The following is a 20,224-nucleotide window of genomic DNA, read 5'->3' as shown; positions in this document are numbered from 1 at the left end:
AAACTCTTGATTCACTTACATTTGTTATATAGATAGTCCTATTCTATGCTGATAATGATACTTTTCACTTCTTTATAATACTCATACATCAATCATTTCTCTTGAGTTGTATCAGCTAAAAGTTCTGGAAGAATGTTAAATTGTTCTAATAACCAATATGCCTATTGTTTGTATTTGCCTGATTCTGAAGGTAATGCTTCTAGAGTTTTACTACTTAATTAGTATTAATTAATTAGTTGCTGACAGTTGTCTTGAGAGAGAATTTCTTTCTCAGGTTAATGAAACATCTTTATATTCAAGTATATTTAGAACGTATATCAGAAACTGGTATTGAAGTTTCATCAGATTTCTTTACAGTTGTTTATTGAGATAATCGTAAGTTCTTCTATGGTCTGTTGGTACTCTATTTAAATTTCTCAGTATTGAGAAAAATCTTAACTTTCCAAAATTTCTCAAATAATGTCCTAGTATTCCTGGGATAAAGACATAAAATATATTTAAAACAAGCTGAGATGATGATGATGGTGATGATTTTATTGACCTCACACCATAGAAAATCACGTAACCTTAGAAGTTCTTCAACTAATCGTGTACCTGTATCAGAAGAAACAACTGTGTTTTGGGCTTGGAAGTGTAGGTTTTAACGTAGCCTTGTAATTGTAAGCCTGAACAAAGTTTCTTGTTTTCACCTGAGCTTTCTTTCATGGTCTGAATATTGGGCAAACTTCCCTTTTTCTAGAAGCATCTGGCCCTGTCCTAGTATGCAGGCAGAACAGAAATGGTGAAAGGATTTAGACTCATCCACATGTTGAGTTTTGGTATGGAGGGTCCTATGAAAGACCAGATATGTCTCCCAGGAGGTCTTTTCAGCCTTCTTAAGTTTTCTCTGGGAGGCTGGTCTAAATTGAGACCCAAGATTATTCCCACCAGGAATGCAATCATTCGCGTGGGTCTCTAACCTGACCCTCTCTACCCAGATAGTCTTCTGAACTCACACTGTTCTGACCTGTATCCACCTGAGTAGAAAATGCCTATTGTGGTGGCAGGATGTGGGCCAGGACAATTGCCCAAGGAATCCCCAGCCTCTGTCAGGAGACTCCTCAGACTCAGATCATATAAACAGAGATGTTAGCCCTGGAGGGGACCTTCAAGATCAGCTTGCCCCCACTTGGTTAATCAGTGAGGAAAATGTCCAGAGAAAGGAAGAGACTAAGGTGACACAGATAGTATAGGTAATGTGGATAGAAACTTGGGTTTCCTGACTCTGAATTTCGCTGTTGCATTAGCTTAAAAACAGATATCAGGCTTCTTCTGTTATCTAAGTGAAACATTAAGTGAATTGCATCTTGATTTGTGTCACAAAACATGTAATAAACACGTAATAATAAGAACAATAAACATGTAATAAAACGTAATAAACATTGTAATAAAACACGTAATCAAATTTTCAAATAAATTTATGTTACTCCTTATGACATTCACGACTCAGCTTCCACTATTTTATATGGTGGCAAATTGGGAAATTTCTTTAGTCTCAGAATAGTTCAAGCCACAAGGTATACAAAGCTTTCACATATCAAAAATAGAGAACTTTGTTTTTCCCAGTCACAGGGATGATTTTTGTAAAGGTTCTATTTCATAGACTAAGCTGGTTATCATTGTTTTCCTTTCTAAATAAAAAAAAAAAATCAGGTGTTATCTGTAAGTGGTTCCATTGTAAATATTAGAGAACATGCTGCTTCAAACAGATTAAGGAAAATACTATGGGGGATGGGTTGGAGTGCTGATTTTGTTCTTGAATGTTGACAGTTCCATGTTGTGGTGAGATGTATGTTGGTTTGCTGTTTGCAGATGACCTCTTACTGACATTTTTCTCTACCAAAAATAAACTACTTTTTTTTCGATGAACATGTAACCTCCCAGAGTAGCACTAGTGGTGTCTCTGTAGAAGAGCCATTATTGTTCAAAGGATGAACATGTCATCTTTTGGTTGAGGCAAGTTGACCACTAACTATTTCAGTAATGACAATATGTAAAATAGATACCTGAATCAGATTAAGACCGATTTTACTTATTTTGTTAAAAAGTGCAACTGAATAACCACTCAGCAAGTAGGTCTGTTGTGATAGAGATGGCAGGTTATGAAAAAAAAAATAGTGGCTACACAGTGGGCAGGGAGTGTAGTTAAAATTACTCAATAAGAAAAACACTTATGTACACCTGTACATATCTAATTCTAAAAATTGCGTGTACAGCTCAACTGCCAAAACATTTCACGTATGTCATGAAAATCAAATGAAAATATTTCATAAATTCTGCTATGTAGCTATAGTAGGGCTATGTAGATGTTACTAATGGACACACCATTCCAGAGACCACACCTTTCACTTTTCAATCAAAAATACCCTATACATAAACTTGTCTCCAAATGACTTTTGCTAGAACAAAACATCAAATCTTATTTCAAACCATGAAAATATTGAAAATAACGTCAAGAGTGTTACATACGATGTGGCCCTCTGTGTAAGCCCATTTTAAATCCTTCTCTAAAGATGAAAATTCTTGTGTTGAAATTGTGGGGCCATTTTATGAAAGGGAAATGAAATCTAATTTCTTTGTTTCTCCTCTTTTCAGGAAGTCACCAAATCAGTCCAGCCTCTCTTACTGGGAAGAATCATAGCTTCCTACGATCCGGATAACAAGCAGGAACGCTCCATTGCGATTTACCTAGCCATAGGCTTATGCCTTCTCTTTGTCACGAGGATGCTTCTCCTGCACCCAGTCATTTTTGGCCTTCATCACATTGGAATGCAGATGAGAATAGCTATGTTTAGCTTGATTTATAAGAAGGTAGTGCTTTCTTGCACAGTCTCTGTGTTTTAAATGTTAAATGTCATGTTGATACACATAAGGGATAAACGCTGAAATCGATTTTGTATGCCTATGAAGTAAATGGCAGCAACAATTAAAGTTTCTAATTTCCCTTGGTAATTAATTCAGTTCATTTCAGCTAATAATTATTGAGCATCTTCTGTAAACTGCCTGTATTTTGGATTTCATTTTTTTAAACTAGTCATGTCATCATTTTTTTGGAATCTGTGGCTCCCCATTAAAATGATACTTACTATCTACATAAAAGTCACCGACAAAATATCATCTTGTGGCAAAATGCCATGTATCTCTACGTTCCATAACAAGAGTATAGTATGTAATTTTTAGTGAAATTCTAAGCAGTAACAGTTTCTACCTTAATTAGTTGTGACACAGTGGTGACATCCACTCATCCACTGCTTTATTCAGAGTTAGATTTTTGTCATCCTGTGAGTCCTGCAAATTAAAAATTTTTGCAACAACACATGCGTGGCAACCATAAGAAGCTTCTCTGCTCTTCTGTATGCATTGTCCAGACAGAAGCTCAAGTTGCTGAAGCCTGATTTAGGTGAATGCAGATTAAGACCTACCTACCTTACAAAAACAATTTAAGGTAATTTCAGTGACATGTAAACACATGTCTAGACTCTGTGTGACTGCTTGGATCCACCAAGTCATCATAGAAAGCTATTTTTGTCGAATTATTTGGATATTGCTTTACCTTTCTTCTCTGTTTCTTCCCCCAATGTAAAAACTTTATATACTTGGCTTATAAGGGACATGGATCTGAAATTACGATCTCTAGCAAATAACCCATAACACTTCCAATAATATATATGCAAGGTCAGTTGTATTATAAAACCTTGATAGTCATACTTTATTGTTCAAAACAGCCTTTTATGGAGGCACAAGAAAAAATGGAGTCCACAGTTTAATCAGATCACCTCAGCTACAATCTCATCAGTTCCCAAGTACCAGGAAAACATGGGTAATAAATCAACAAGAATTTTATTTTGATCCAGAAGTTTTATGTAAGTTAATAAATTATTAGGTATTACTTGGGAAGTAGAATTGCACAGCATGAATATCAAGGAAAGTTCAATTCAGTCTAAAAAAATATTTATAAAAAGTGCTTATTATCATAATAATGTGATAGCAAAGGATGTACATGACAAGCTTCTGAGTGAGCTAGGTGTATTATCTCATTTGATCTTCTCCAAAACTCTCTATAGTAGGAACTATTATCCCTGTTTTATGCATAAAACATTTTAAGAAACTAAGACCTAGAAAGTATAGAGAACTATGCAAACACTTCAAAATTTCTGAAATGGGTAAATCATAGTCTTTGACGTGGAGGACTTTCCAAATATTAGAGGGGAAAAGTACTGGAATAATATAGCAAGGCAAATTGTCATATAGGAGGAGAGAGGTATGAGGTACTCTGGGCTAAAGGGGAGGAGAGAGCAAAGAAGGAAAAGGTTAGTTTGCAAATAAGTCCGTATATAACATTTAGCACAAATGCAACAGTATATGCGCTTTCAGATCCAGAACACATTCAGGAAAAGTTAGAAGCTATTGTATCTTTCCTTTTTTCTCTTGTTTTTGAATAGCTGTGTAATTACCTGGTTTGTTTACCCCTCTAGGCACCCTTATTGGCCTGCATTGGCATCATCACCAGAAAATGCAGTTGTATCTTCACATGGCTGTGGTTTAGTCCCTAAAGTGAGCCTAGAGTTAACGGTCCCATATCTGACCAGTTCCATCCACATGGCAAGCAGCCATTAACTCTTACAGTATCCCAAATTTTGTACTACAGTGCTGTTTTGCTTTGTTCTAAAATCTGCCACTGTGATACATTCAAATTATATTTTAAATAATGAATCTAAATACATTATACAAATGTCAAATCATTATGTTGTACACCTGAAAGTAAGACAAGATTGGAAGTCAACTATACTTCAATTAAAAATTAAAAAATACAAGAAAATAATGAATCTAAATACAAACTAAATTTATCTTTGCCTGTGAATTTCTGGAAGATACTTAAAATGAACAAATATTTACTGTGTGCTTACTGTGCACGTACCTCCCTGTTACGCCTTCTGGAGAACTCAAAATCGCCTGAGACAGACAGTCTGTTACTGAATCATGTGTAATCCAGCTCAGTAGAATTTTCCCCGTCATATTGTTCTAATAGTGTTTTGAAATTAACTGCTTTGATTCTTCTTCATCTGTGCTTATCTAAATGCTATTCATTATTCCACACCCATCTTAAATTCTGCCTCAATAAAATCTAGATATTTGTAACCAGATACGTGAACTTTCCCTTAACCACCCTATTATATTCTGTTCCCTGTAACTCCTTTATCGTATCATATTTAGTTATGTGTGTACTAGGTTACCTTGAGGCAAGAATTATGTATTAAGAAATCCAAATAATCCTGAAGCCTTGAATCCAGTGATTTGCATCTCCTAAGTGCTCAATATGTATATATTCAGTTGAAACAAATATTGGATGGGTATTCTCCAATCAAAGGCACCTAATAGCTAATCAATTCTTATTAAATTTTACAGGCAAAGTATTACTGTGAGCTTTCATAATCATGATTAATTTACCTGCTTAACAATTTCTATTCATGTATGGGGATGTATTTTTCAATCTTTCGCAAAATCGTTAATGATTCAGTTATTCATAATATATTTTCATTGACTTTAATTGTGATTTTATTCAATAGAATTACTATAGGACTCTACTATAGGTTAATAGGGTTACTATAAGGTTATAGTTTTTTATTTTTAAAGATTTTATTTATTTATTAGAGTGTGTGAGCACAAGAGGGGAAGAGGGGGAGAGGGAGAAGCAGACTCCCCCGCTGAGCAGAGATCCCAGGACCGTGGGATCATGACCTGAGCCAAAGGCAGACACTTAACCGACTGAGCCACCCAGGCGCCCCAAGATTATAGGTTTTAATCTTAAATTTTGTTGCCTATAAAAACAAAACAAAAACCCACCCAAATCTCCACATCATATAGATGGATATTTAAGTGTAATATCATTCCTGTTTGGGAGTAGAAAACATGTCATTACTGCCTAGATGCTGGAAAATGAAATAACTGCAGGCATGCTACTCTAATATTTATTGTGAAGAGAAATTTTTATAAATCTGATACGATACCAAGGTAGATGAACATAAAACAATGCTTTTCATGACCTTTACTTAAAAATGCGTGCATAGTGACCTCATTCTTCCGCTGTTTTACAATGTTACTTATTCATATATTTGTCTTCTCTTTGCCAGCATCACCTAACTTCCCATTTTTCCTTTAGACTTTAAAGCTGTCAAGCCGTGTTCTGGATAAAATAAGTATTGGACAACTTATTAGTCTCCTTTCCAACAACCTGAACAAATTTGATGAAGTATGTACCTACTGATTTAATCTTTTCTGCATTATTGTTATACCTCATACAACCCCAAGGGTTTTCCTGGGTCAGTTAACAGTGATAGTGTTTAAGTCATACACATCCCTCCCTTCCCTATTTTTGCCAGCGACTTTGTGTAGCAGAGTGCCATTTTGGGGTCTCATGGGACCACCCAATACAAAGGCATCTTGGCTTGCTGTGTATTTAATGAAGTTTTTCAAAATTCAAGTTTTTATCAGATCTTGTTTCCTTTTAATACTTTAAATCAAGTATTTACTTTGGCTGAATATGATACTCTGAGCAATTCTTGTTCAGTGCTGTCTAATGACACAAATAAATGCAAGGTCTTTTAGGACAAACTGTGTTTTATTTATCTTAGCATTCTCAATATTTAGCAGAGTGTGAAACCCACAGCAGGCACTAAATAAGTTACTTTTGAATTAAGCATATGCATTTATTCTTAATATTTTGTCAGGTGATAGAGTTGTTACACTGAGAGCCTTTGGAGACCCCTTTGCTCTTGCATGTTTACATCATGGCTCTTGCTTTAGCCAAATAGAAGTAAGTTATGTAAAATAAATCCCTGGCATGATACTTAAGATATTTAATCTTAATTCCATTGAATAAAAATACACTGAAAAATGCAATGACTCGAAATTTGTTCCTTGGGAAATCTTAGTGTGTTTGTAGAATGTTTAAGCACATTGCTATGTGCTCCATGGTATGAACGCCTTGATTTTAGCATGCGGGGAACCATGATGTGTTTGATTGTCTAAACTCTCTGTGCTCACTTTCTCTCATCTAGGCTTGTTTGTCTGTCTGTCACTGGTTTTCACTGTGATTTTATTTTCCAGGGACTTGCTTTGGCACATTTTGTGTGGATTGTACCTTTACAAGTAACGCTTCTGATGGGGCTACTCTGGGATTTGTTACAAGCCTCCGCCTTCTGTGGTCTTGCTTTCCTCATAGTCCTCGCCCTTTTTCAAGCCGTTTTGGGAAGAATGATGATGAAGTACAGGTAGCAGCACTCTAGTTACATAGCTCAGAAGGGTTTTGAATTAGATTTTCACAAAGTCTACTGTAGTAAAACCAGGACTGCTCTATTTACTGAACCGGGATCTACTTGGAGTTATTTTAATGGTGTAAATAATACTCCCTATATCAATGGGACATTTTTGGGGGCTTATCAGTCTATAGAATTTCTTTTTAAATACATGAAGATTCAGTTCATTTGGATAGATCATAAGATTAGGTAGAATGGATAAAGCATATATGTACATGGGAGGGAATGCAAAAATTTTGGATAGAGTTTTATAGGTTTTTTCCTGCTCTGGTTGATGGATCATCACACCAGAACTTTAGTTACTTTTTATTACAGAATGAACCAGTAATTCCAGTCCCAGTGTATGAAAGAGGACTGTATACAGATTTTGGAGTCTGCTAGCTCTTGACTTGAACCCCAGACTTTGCGTTTACTAGTTATATGACCTGACTCAAGCCATCTCGCCTCACTGAGTCTCTGGTTTTTCATCTTTGAAATGGAGATAACCACTTTTCCTGGAGCGCCATGATGTGTCCCACGCTGGGACAGTCTATGGAATGTGTCTAGTAGTGTCTGGTACATAGAGGGCATTTACTAAAAGATAGCAATTTTTTTTGTTATCATCTATCAGATAATAAATGTCCATCTGTTTAATAAGAAGTGTGGCCTTTTAAAAAGCCTTTGTACTTCTTAGTGACAATTTGACTTGGTCTTACTAAGTATCTGATTGATTGATTGATTGATTTACAGAGATCAGAGAGCTGGAAAGATCAATGAAAGACTCGTGATCACCTCAGAAATGATTGAAAATATCCAATCTGTTAAGGCATACTGCTGGGAGGAAGCAATGGAAAGAATGATTGAAAACATAAGACAGTAAGTCCTTCTGATAATTTCAATATCATTAGCCAGTTAATGTTTAATATTTTAAAAAAGAGTATGTCACAATGGACTTACTTCCAGTTCATATTTGAAGTTTCTGACAATCAGTTGTTTTAAGTTATATCACTATTCATGCATCAGTATCAAGTGGCATAAAGTCATTTTCATGGGCCGTAGTTTTATGTAGTTGGTTAAGTGTGTTATTTTTCATTACAGGGGTATTTCTGCCTTGTGAAAGAATCTCCTATATGTGTTTGTAGCTGCTTATTATACTTATTTGACTAAAATAATGATCACAATGCTGGAGGCTGATTGAAAGCTTAAATGAAACCACCAGAGTCATAATTGTACAATTCTGAACCAAATAAGTGTTTTTTTGTTATTCCATTTCACTTAACTTACGTTATAGCTCATGAAAAATGAAAGAAACCTTTCTCTTTGGTTAACATATCATATCATTGTTCTTCCTTAACTTAAGAGTAATAATCCAGGGTAATATCCATAAATTGTGTTTCTAGAAACCTTGCACTCGAGAGGTCAGCTCAAGCAATGAAAGCATCACCTGAGATAGACTCAGTACTTGGCACCTGTCTCTAGTCTTGTTTCACCTCAGATAACCTCTCTTACTGATTGGTAAAGATTATATCCAGCAAAAAAGTACAGCCTAGCCCGAGATATGATTCCTGTGATAGTTTGGGGCACAATATAAATTAGGGCATTTCTGCAGCCATGAGAACATTTTTCTTCAGTCAAGTTTCATGTTCTACAAACTGCAGTCAAAAAGGGTTCTAGGTGACTTAGTGATAGACATACTACTGTTGAAGACCAGATGATTTCAGGTCCAATAGCACACGAGAGTTTCACAGGGAAAATATACTAAAAAGCAGAATAGCCTTTTGGATGGTGTGAATATGGTTATGAGGACTCGGGGCTGCTGATCCTGGTGGACAGTGGTAACTGAGCTGCAGGTGTGTGATTGGAACAACAAAAGAAATGCTGAAATATTAAGTCCTTTGCCATGTAAATAGAAAGAGTGAAAGAGTAAATATTTCCCAAACATTATAGGTCACCTGTTTTTATTATGCCTTTCAAGACAAATCCAGGAAAGGAATTATATTTTCTTTCCAGAAACATCCTTAAAGATCTCGGGGAATTGTTTAGTCGGTTAAAGTCGTTTTTCTTATTAACAAGTGAGTTCTCCATCCTACTTGTCCCCTTGGTCACTTCTATGCCTATGGGCACAGGCATACCAAGAATGTGATGGGGAGTTGATCAGAGGATCCGTTGTCTCGGGCCTCCAGATAAACTCCTGGTCAGGTCATTCTAGGTGCTGACTTCTCTTGACTTTGGTTTTTATTTTTCTTCTTCCTCAAAAGATGAAATTCATCCCTTCTATTTCGTGTTTCTATCTGACCGATTCTAATAGCAAATGGTTGGTTGTGACCTGTGTGATCTGGTTCCTTAATCTGGCATGAAATTGTTAACCAAAAAGGCTGGGAAGTGCTGGTGTAAATATGGGAAAGCAAGAATTGCTTCTACTCGAAAGAGCAAATGTAATATTCTGGAAGAAATTGGCAGGATGCACTTCAAAGGGATGATTACCTCAGCCTGGGCCCCTGTTGAACTGGGCAGAGACTGTGTAAAACTCTGCCAATCTCCTCCTTTATTGCTCTTCTGTAATAAAGTCACTTTCAAGTTTTTTTTTAAATAAGAAACTGATAAAGTATTTTTATGACTCATAAAGTACAAGTGATTTTATTATGGAGAGTACTGTTTTCTGGGTGATCCTTAGGAATGTTCTTAAGTCCGTCCATTATTTTTTTCTTGTCATACCACTTCTTCCATTTTCCTCAGTGGTTTCTAATACATTTCAACAACAGTTTTCATGAATTTGTGAACAAGTTTGTGAACAGAGTATTCTAGCATTTTATTAACATCAACCTAGCCAATATTATTCTTTTTTTTTTTTTTTTCTGTTGAAGATTAAAGATTCTAAGCATAGATTCTTAGTGCCATGCCCTCTGCTGTGCTCTCGTTTATCTTGGCAACGACTCTGCCTGGGAGATGGTATGTTTCCCTTCCACACACGCAGATTCTGTAGGATCAAAGGGAAGAGCAGTTGGCTGAAGATGGCATAGTTCTCACTGGCAGAGCCAGGGGTCAAACCCCAGTGAGATTCCAAAATCACAGTCTGCCTTCAGTGCCAAATGATTGAAATAAGTAAGCATTAGACCACATTAAATTGTGAATCACGGTCTAGGTTGGGCACGTGGAACTTCATTTTTTTTTTATCAGAGTGCTCAGGATTAGACTCTTTTTCAGACTAAAAAAAAAAAAAACCGATTTTTTTTTTTTTTTTCTGAATTCTACCACTTGAGAATGAGAACTTCTCCGAATTCTACACGTGTGAAGCTAGTCCCCAAATGCCAGGCACAGCTATTGCTGTTGCTCCCTCCCCCCAGAACCCTCTACTTCTCTGTTCATGGCTGCCTTTCCCCCTGCAAGAGCCAAATAGGAGGATCACAACTGACTTTAATTTTTCTGGTCCTGGCTGAGTGGGATGGAGGTTGAAGGCAGCGTTGTTCTCTCTTATTACCAGCATCAGCGCTCCCTGTTTTCTGCGTGCTGGAGCACTGAAACCTCTTCTCTATGTGTAAACAAACAAACAAACAAACAAAAAACCCAGTTCACATTTGCAGTTCAAACTAGAAGATTAGAAGTAAAAGAAAAATAGTTGTTGCGGGGGCATCTGGCTGGCTCAGTCGGTGGAGCGTGTGATTCTTAATGTTGGGGTTGTAGGTTTGAGCCCCATGATGGGTGAAGAGATTACTTAGAAATAAAATCTTTAAAAAGTGATTTTTGCAAATAATTATATTAAAGTTAGAGACAGAGAGGCTATAGCAGCTACTCTTTTGTAACTTTTCAAAAGTTACCTGCAACAGAATCACTTGGGTTCTTGTTTAAAACATGGATTCTGGAAGCCTCAGTCAGTATCTCTGAGTGGTGGGCCTGACGCTGCATTGTAACAAGTTTGTTGGGCGATTTTCACCCATGCTAGTGGTTTGAGAAACCGCTCCTTTGTTGTTTAGATGTTGTTTTCAGTGTTTCTCAAAGCCAAGCTAGAATTTCTAAAATGTTAAGAATCCATTAGGGAATCACAAAAGTATATTTTTCCTTTATAAATCTTTCAGTGTTGTCCTCATTTCCACACTTAATTACTTAAAACACCAACCAACAAGCAAAAAATTTGAATCAAAGTCTTACCAATCTTACAAATTAATAATGAAGTGATTAAAGATATTAAAATATTGTCACAATAACAGAAATAATAACCGAGATTATGAATTATAATTTAAAAATAATATTTACAGGTATAATGTCCAAGACATTGGTACATTCATTACCATTTCCCTCTCAGAGAAGGTAACTGAGGCCCAAAGAGATTAAATAACTTGTCCAAGGTCACGCAGCTCATATAGGGCGGAGCTAGGATCAGAACACAGGCAGAAAGCCTTGAGAGCTTCTGTTCAGGTTTTACATTCCAAGATGCCTGGTATTGGAAAAGTTAATAAGCATCCCAAATTTTATATATTTTTTTTTATAGAACAGAACTGAAACTGACCCGGAAGGCAGCCTATGTGAGATACTTCAATAGCTCAGCCTTCTTCTTCTCAGGGTTCTTTGTGGTGTTTTTATCTGTGCTTCCCTATGCACTGATCAAAACAATCATCCTCCGAAAAATATTCACAACCATCTCATTCTGCATCGTTTTGCGCATGGCGGTCACTCGGCAATTCCCCTGGGCTGTACAAACGTGGTATGACTCTCTTGGAGCTATAAACAAAATACAGGTAATGTACCTAACTAGGCATCGTATGCAGTGATTTTAGAACAGTTTTGAACTTTTCTAGCAAGCAAACTCTCTGGAGGCGAAATCTTGGTCTTGGGCCTGTTCGATGCACAGGATTTCCGCTCTTAATGTCTACATGTGGTCTAATGAGCCCTTGTGATGAAAGCCTAGTGAAATAAATGAAGGCCTGTGGGATTCTCTTAAGTCAAAGAAGTTGAAAAAAGTATTATTTCTGTATTCTGGAGAATTTTATTTAAGTAATCAACCAATAGATCAGTTCTAATGAACTAGGCAAATGTGCAAAAAGATGGTTGCAGATTCGTGAAGAAGTCATAAAACATTCCAGCTAAAATTTAGAATGTTCACCTTAAACTTTTTAAAAATTTTCAACCTACTTTCCAGAACATAAGATAGATAAGAATGGCATTTTATCCTAGCAATGCTGATGTAGCTGGTAGCTTGGAAGAGAAGTTCTAAAGTCCTCAGGTGATTATACCGAGTATATGTAAAGCTAATTGAATCACCAGCATGGATTTATGTGTGGTTATAATTTTTATAATTAATATGCAGATCAAAAATGTATCATTATACTTTTTTAATATCCATTTAAATATTTAACCAGAAAATAAATCACTGTGATAGAAAGAAGTGAGGGTGAAGGGTGAGCCACTTTTAGGTGGTTCTGCCATTATGTAATCTTGGCTAGATTTTGCCAGTGGTGGCCCATGGACCTAATTTTGGCCTCAAACATGTTTCACTTGATCTTTAAATAATGATAATAATAATAATAATAATAACAACAACAATAATCCATTTGCATTAGTTGCTAGCATTTAGAAGTTGGGAGATGTTACATATGCAATAAATCATGTCTTCAGCCTCTTTTGGAGAATTAGAATATATAGTAACTGAGTCCTTTTCCCTTATAAAGCTGTGGCAACTCCCCCCTCAAAGAGGGCCTGCCCTCTTCTACACAATCTCTACTCAGCCACCCTCCTTAAGCTTATCATCTTAAAAATATGTGAATTTGAGATCTGTGAGTTAGACAAATTGGGGAATGTAGCTCAGAACCATAGCAGCTCTTGCACTAATTGTATTTTTTCTGTTAACCCTTCTCAACTGAGAGAGAGAGAGATCGAGGAGAGAGAGAGAGATATAAAATGAACATACAGACTCAAAGAGAACATCACAAAGACAGGGAGAGTCACTGAACAGGAACACAGGCAGAGAAACAAAACAGGGAGAAAAAGAGAGAAACCAAAATAGAAATAGTGAGTGAGAGAAGAGTAGAGGAGAAAAAGCTAAAGTGAGGCAAGGAGCAGGCTGTCCTGTGGTGAGGACTTCAAGCGCTTAATTCTTTCTGATGCTCCCACCTTTCCTTATAGAATCCTATTAATGTCTAATAGAGCCCTTCTTTCAGAGTCAAGGTTCAATGCTTTAAAATCAGTTATATCAGATCGTCATACCGTTACGTAACCTAGAGAAGTGATGCTATTGATGCCTCAGATAAGGAGGGTGCTGTAGACGTGAAAACTTTGGCTTTCTCTCTGTCCTAATGTTGAATTGAGGCACATTGGAGGGTAATTCAGGGAGGCCTTATAAATTCATCACCCAGGTTAACATGTAAGAGTAGAAGGAAGAATCAGTTGCATGTTAAAATCTAATGTATAAAAACAGTTTTATAAAATAGCACGTTTTAAGAGTGCATTTCAAATGTGATAAATCCGAGTGCTTGGCAAAGTAACTTTAGAACACTGTGAACAATTATTTTATTAAGAAGTAATTTCTAATATATTCATAAATCTTCAAAAAATCCAAATACAAGATACAGAACTATTTGAGTGTAAAATAGATGTAATAATGCAATAATGATATTCTAGTTCTATAATATGTTTTTGCCTTTTTTTGTAAACAGGATTTCTTACAAAAGCAAGAGTATAAGACGTTGGAATATAATTTAACAACTACAGAAGTAGTGATGGAGAATGTAACAGCCTTCTGGGAGGAGGTCAGAATTTCTTGTTTGTTTGCTCTAAACACTTTAACATTTTCTCCGTTGTGAATCTGGTTTTCATCCTAATAGACAAGAAAGTTAGAACGATAATTGACCTGGTAGCACCAGAAGGGAAGCCGCTGCCCTTATTCGATAAATTAAGATTAGGAAGTAATGCAAAACCCATAGGTTTTGGAGCCCGGTAAGAGCCCGGCTTGGGTTCTGGCGCCACCATTTATTCTCTGTGTGATCTAGATTGAGTTACTTGTGGAGCCTTTAGTTCTCCATCTGTAAAAGGAAATATTAATATTTCTCATGCAACCAGTGCCTGGTTTCTTGCAAGTTTGTTGTGAAGTGTGAAGTGCTCAACAAAAAAGAGTGACTACTGCTTTACTTACTAACTATTGCATAATAGTTCCTCAAGAAATGCTCCCTTCTCTGCTCTCAAGTTTCAGCCCAATGTGTTTACTTACACTGGTCAACATAAAGATGTAGGAGAGAGACATCAATGTGTTGTTTTCTATTTCTACTTATTTCCATTCATTATTAAAAATTCTGTCGTATATCTTAAAATCAGAAAAATATTATCGAGGATATTCAGCCTCTCAAGAAGCAATATTTGATGATTGAGAACACCTATTGAGTTCCTATTTCCTTATTGCTTATATCTGCCGAGTAAAGATAGAGGAGTTATGAAACCAATGTCCTATTTCTGCATTTTCCAAAATATCTGCAACTGGTTATTTATATAAGCAACTTGACAGCCAGGCCTTCACTTCACCTCATTTTTGAAGATACAGGTTAGAGAATAATTCTTTATCTGTCTAAGAAAATTGTTTGTGGGAAAATGTCAGGTCAGAAAGGGATCAGATTGATTTTACTTTTTTTGTGTTTAGGAGGTTCAAATGCTCTTCTAGGCATGAGGGAAAAATAAGAAGTTTAACATTTTCCCTCCTAATTTCAGACAAAATTGTTTCTCTGCTCCGCTGCAAAAATCTTCCATTTCCCTCTCTTTCCATCTAGTGAAATAGGTAGCATGCTTGAACCCTGACTCTGTGCCAGGTCCTAGGGTAAGCACTTTATACGTGTTGTCTCATTTAATTCACGTAACATTCCTGTGACCTAAGTAATTTACTGATAAGAAAGTGGATGTTAAGAAAGGTCAAGGGTCTTGGCTCAGCTCACACAACTGCAGGGGCCGAAGGCAGAATTTGGACCCAGAAGTCATAGTCTACAACCTCTTCACCCAACTGTTGCCTCCCATGTGGCAATATCCTCATCTTCCAGTCTTTGACTGTCACCTGCCAAACTCCGGGCACTTCTTGATCACGTTTGCTCAGGATAGTGGTGTTTGTTTGGAAATGTTACACTCTCAAATTTCTTCTCAGCCCAGAGTTTCCTAACTGTCCAGCTCTGTCTATCTCTAAATCCTACCTTTACTGTAGTCTTTCAGGTTCAAGATTTCTAGTCTCTTCATTGCTCCCTTCAAACCCTGCCTGGTTCCGTCTCTGCTGATTCCAAGCCCAGTCATTTCAGTTCTTCCCCTCCAACTCTTCCAATTCCCATTTCCGCTGGATCCTTTGCTGCAAAACATTGTTTTATGGACCGTGATGAAGCTATCTGGGAAAATCATGCACTTCAGTCATTTGTGAGCTCTACACTGCTCTTGTTTCAACCTCAGTGGGGCCTGTAAACCTTCTTGGGAAATCTTTTCATTTGTCGTTAGTTAATTTTCTTTACCATTTCCCAGAAGCTATTCCATATTTTTACCACTTTCCCGAAAGCCCCTACTTCTCCCAGGATCTGCATGGCCTTGCCTCCTACAAAACAGAAAGAAAGGAGAAGCCATTATCATGTATGAATGCTTCCAGCTTCCCTGTTCACCCTTGGAATTATGTGTTCCTCCTTCCTTCATGCCCACGAGGAAGATGGATGTTTCCCACTGCCCTTGAGTGAACTATTACTCCTACCTTGCTTCATCTATTTAGAACAGGGGGCCAGCAGCCCTCTCTCTAGAAGCTTCAACATTTCCTTTCAACTGACTCCTTTTCCCATTCAAATATTTTCAATTTAAAAAAAAAGTCATCCCTTGCTTTTGCCTACCCAGCTTCATCCTCCAAACCTTATCCCTCTCTGTCCCTGTGTTGTCATTTCCTCATCTTTCATGGGCTGTTCCCTATCGCAGTCTGGATTCTGCCCTCGCCAACACATCAAAACGGTTTCTTTCTTCTTGAATTGATCACTTAGCTTTAGTGTGACCACTCTTTCCATATTATTTTTTCCTCAGACCATGACTTCTACATCTTCCCTGCCTGTTGCTTCCATGGTGATGGGCTCTGGGTCCTCACTTAGGCTTTCTTCTAGCATTTCATGCCCTCTGTGGATGACCTCAAGCTCCGGGCCAACTGACATCAATGTGCTGATGAGTCTCAAATGCAAATTTCTGGCCCCAGTTTCTCTCCTGAACTTCTTACATCTATTTCTAAATTTCCTCTGTGCTCCTCAAGCACTGCACACTCATCACTCACCAAGCTTCACAAACCTGCTCCTTCCAGTGTATTTGCTATTTCCTTTGTTGGCATCACCATCCACCCACTTACCCAAGGGACAAGTCCCTGGTGAATTATATATGATTCCACCCTCAGTCCAAACCTGGGAGTCGGTAGAATTATGAGTTACTTACTAAGCTGAAACTTAGAGAGTTTAAGCAACTAGAACAAAGTTAGACAACTAATTAGGGCAGAGCTTAAAGGTCAGCCTAAGTTTCTCTGACTCCAAAACGCTTTCCCACTCACCATACTGCTCCTTATTTAAACAAAACGAAACAAAAAAGAGTGACTGCCGCTTTACTGTATATTGCTTTCACATGCATGATCCCATTTGATAACCTCAACAACACCGGAGACTGAAGTTCAGAATGTTACAATGACTTGTCAACCATTAGCCAGCTAGTTGAGAAGATGTCACAAGAATGGGGTAAAGACAAAGGATATCATAAACATTTCATGCACAACTACGGGGGGCATGTAACCACGGAAACTGTTCAGTCTGGCCCCAGTTTCTTTCCTGAACGTCTTACATGTATTTCTAAATTTCATAACCATTTCATAACCAAATAAATAAAAATAAGATCAATAGTGAGATTTCATTTTCATCTATAAAACTACAAAAAAAAAACCCCACAAAAAACAAATCCAAAACCAAAAAACAGTGTTGATAAGTGTTCTTGAAAACAAGCACTTTCATATAATTATTGATGGAAGAAAATTTAAAACTACAATTGACAAGTCTTGGAATTTCACATATCTTTTGCTCTGGAAATTCCACTTGTGGGAATTTATACAAAAAAAAAATGTGCTCCCCAATTTATAGCAAAATATGTGCAAATAGTTTATCTATACTCTTGGATACTATCTTACAACTAGAAATTATACTAAAAGTAATATTTAATGGTATATGAAAATATTGATGATTTATTATAAGTCAGAAAAAGTGGGTCACCACCTTACTTTTTCTTAATTTTGTAAAAAATTATATGTATTTTATTGAAATACAGTTGACCTATTATGTTAGTTTCAGGTGTACAACATAGTGATTCAACAATTATATACATTACAAAATGCTCACCATGATGAGTGTAGAAACCATCTGTCACCATACAAAGTTATTACAATAATATTGACTGATTTTTTATTCATTTGAGAGAGACAGAGAGAAAAAGCAAGAACATGAGCAATGAGGAGGGCAGAGGGAGAGGGAGAAGCAGAGTCCTCGCTGAGCAGGGAGCCTGATGCAGGGCTCAGTCCCAGGACCCTGGGATCATGACCTGAGCTGAAGGCAGATGCTTAACCAACTGAGCCACCCAGGCGTCCCAAGAAAGTGGAGGGAGTTCATTGTTAAGTATGGTTTCTTCTCAGTGGTAGGACTACAAGTGATTTCTGTTTGTTCTGCTTTTCTGTATTTTCCAAATTTCTTGAAATATGCATCTTACTTCTGTAATCAGAAATAAAGGTTATTAGCCACAACACCTTCCATTGGTCCCTGTGCTTGTTGGCTAAAAGTCCTGCTTCCAAGCACGGCCCAACAAATCTTTCAACAGCCTGCATTGCCCATCTTACCAAGGACACCTTTTGTCATTTTGCCACATACATCTGACATGGCCACTCACCATTGCTGAGACATATTTTGTTTTTTTAAGCCTAAACCATTGTACATGCAGCTGTGTCTTCCTGGAGTACCTATACCGTTTCTTGGTCTTGTGAAATTCCACTTCTATCCCTCCTGGCTCAGCCTGCAGATCATTTACTTGGTCAAGTTGTAGGCTGAGTTTCTTGCTCTCTGTAATGTACTCCCATAAGATTTGCTGTGATTTTCAGTTCTAGCACTAAGCATGTTTCAGTATTAATATCTACTCATACATTATTCTCCCCTGTGGGATTTTTGAAGTGGTCTTTCAGACAGAGGTGGTGCTCAATAAATATCTGTGAAATAAATAAACGAATAAGGGAGGGGCGCCTGGGTATCTCTGTTGGTTGAGGGGTGAGTGTCCGACTCTTGGTTTTGGCTCAGGTCATGATCACAGGGTCCTGAGATTGAGCTCCAAGTCAGGTGCTGTGCTCAACAGGGAGTCTGCTTGAGATTCTCTCCCTCTGCCCCTTCCTCTGCTCACACACTCTCTCTCTCTCAAATAAATAAATAAATCTTTTTTAAAAAATAAATGAATAAGGGAAGAACAAATGCTTTTGTCCCATTTTATAAGACTTTTTATTGTCTACTTCTTAAAAGCTTTGATTTTAGTTGTTTGAGGACTAAGGGGGACGTTAGCTGTGCATATCATGAGAACTCAAAGCAGTGGTCTTCAAACTTAATTGCTTTATGCATGACCTAAAGGAATTTTGAAAAACTATGACACATAACCTCTGACACATTGTGAAGTTGACATAACTTTTTATGTACTTTTAAGTGGTGGCAAGAGATATAATTCTTGTTTATTGTATATTGTCTAAGTATGTTAACTGAATTTTTGTTAAAACCTTGGCATTATAGTTTGAGTGCAGTTTATGGAAGATAAATGATTTTATGCAGTCAGTTCTCATTGTTAAGTCATTCAGCTTGCTTTTTGTCAGAAAGAGTACCACAACCTTAAAATGCAGATAATTAATGTGTATCAACTAAATTTGTTAAATTATTAAAAATTAAGTGAGTAATCAAATAATTAGTTAATTAAAATGCCTTATCCTGCCACTAGTTTCTATAATCTTATTCTAAGCTAGGTAAGACCTGTAGATTGCCTTCAGGTGAAATGAGATGTTACCTGCTTTAGTATTTCTGGCTTCGCTTTTGTGGGACCCTCTTTCAGGAGAAAATTAGTCTTCTGTGGTCCCCTTGTGTGTGTCCTAGAGGTTTTTACACTCCAGGAAGGATAGCACAGTAAGACTTAGTACTGGTGACAGGCTCCTCTTCTGTGGCAAGTGAGGCAAGTATGATTGTGAGTGGGGAAGTGGGAAAGAAGAAATGACAACAGCAAGCAGATCTCAGGCAGATTGATTTGAGGAAGGAGTATATTTGGACGTTGAGAATGTGGGAATAGATTCCCTCAAGACCGTGTGCATGAGCTTCCTCCCCATCAGTCCTTGGGGCTGGTTAGTCTGGATTGAAGACTGCTACCCTAAAGCTTCCCATGGGGCAATAGAGAAGCAGGAACTTTCGAAAGGGAATTCCTTTCTCCCAGCTATTCTCATATAAGGGAATTCATCTGAATTATCTGGCAGTCTCATCACATTTATACTTAATAACTACTTAAATGTTTTAGGCTTCTGAGGAAGGTGCCAGCGGCACGTTAGAATAGAGGTCAGATTGGGTTGTAATTCACTCTGGCCAACTTTAGTCATTTCACCTCTGAGTCACAAAGTCTGCCGCTTTGAAAGAGACGGATTGTAAAATCCAACTCCGATATTATTGTGCTGAGGATTAGATAATATTTATTTGCTCAGCCTATAGAAGGTACACATTTTCTTCAGTATCAAATTAAGTTTAATTTAATTTCATGGTGAGTGACAGTCTAGGATATTGAAATTATGTTTCCATTAAATGCTTTATTAAAATTGTCAGTGTTCTGCACCATGTGCTCTAGAACCTCTGCACCATGTGCTCTAGAACTCATAT

General features: G+C 37.2%; 1 protein-coding gene across 1 annotated transcript in view; it reads left to right on the top strand.

Annotated features, from left to right (window-relative positions):
• The window catches only part of CFTR (CF transmembrane conductance regulator), a gene marked incomplete at its 5' end in the record, with an annotated part of 136,113 nt that overhangs the window by 13,979 nt on the left and 101,910 nt on the right, over positions 1–20,224 (top strand). Inside the window, 6 exons of the mRNA XM_008705799.1 lie at positions 2,635–2,850; positions 6,200–6,289; positions 7,147–7,310; positions 8,085–8,210; positions 11,821–12,067; positions 13,982–14,074. Coding sequence (XP_008704021.1) covers positions 2,635–2,850; positions 6,200–6,289; positions 7,147–7,310; positions 8,085–8,210; positions 11,821–12,067; positions 13,982–14,074 — 936 coding nt within the window. The remainder of the gene's footprint in view (positions 1–2,634; positions 2,851–6,199; positions 6,290–7,146; positions 7,311–8,084; positions 8,211–11,820; positions 12,068–13,981; positions 14,075–20,224) is intronic.

Source organism: Ursus maritimus, unplaced genomic scaffold, assembly GCF_017311325.1.
Source record: "Ursus maritimus isolate PB19 unplaced genomic scaffold, ASM1731132v1 scaffold_3, whole genome shotgun sequence".
NCBI lineage: Eukaryota > Metazoa > Chordata > Mammalia > Carnivora > Ursidae > Ursus > Ursus maritimus.
This window is presented reverse-complemented; position numbering and strand designations above follow the sequence as displayed.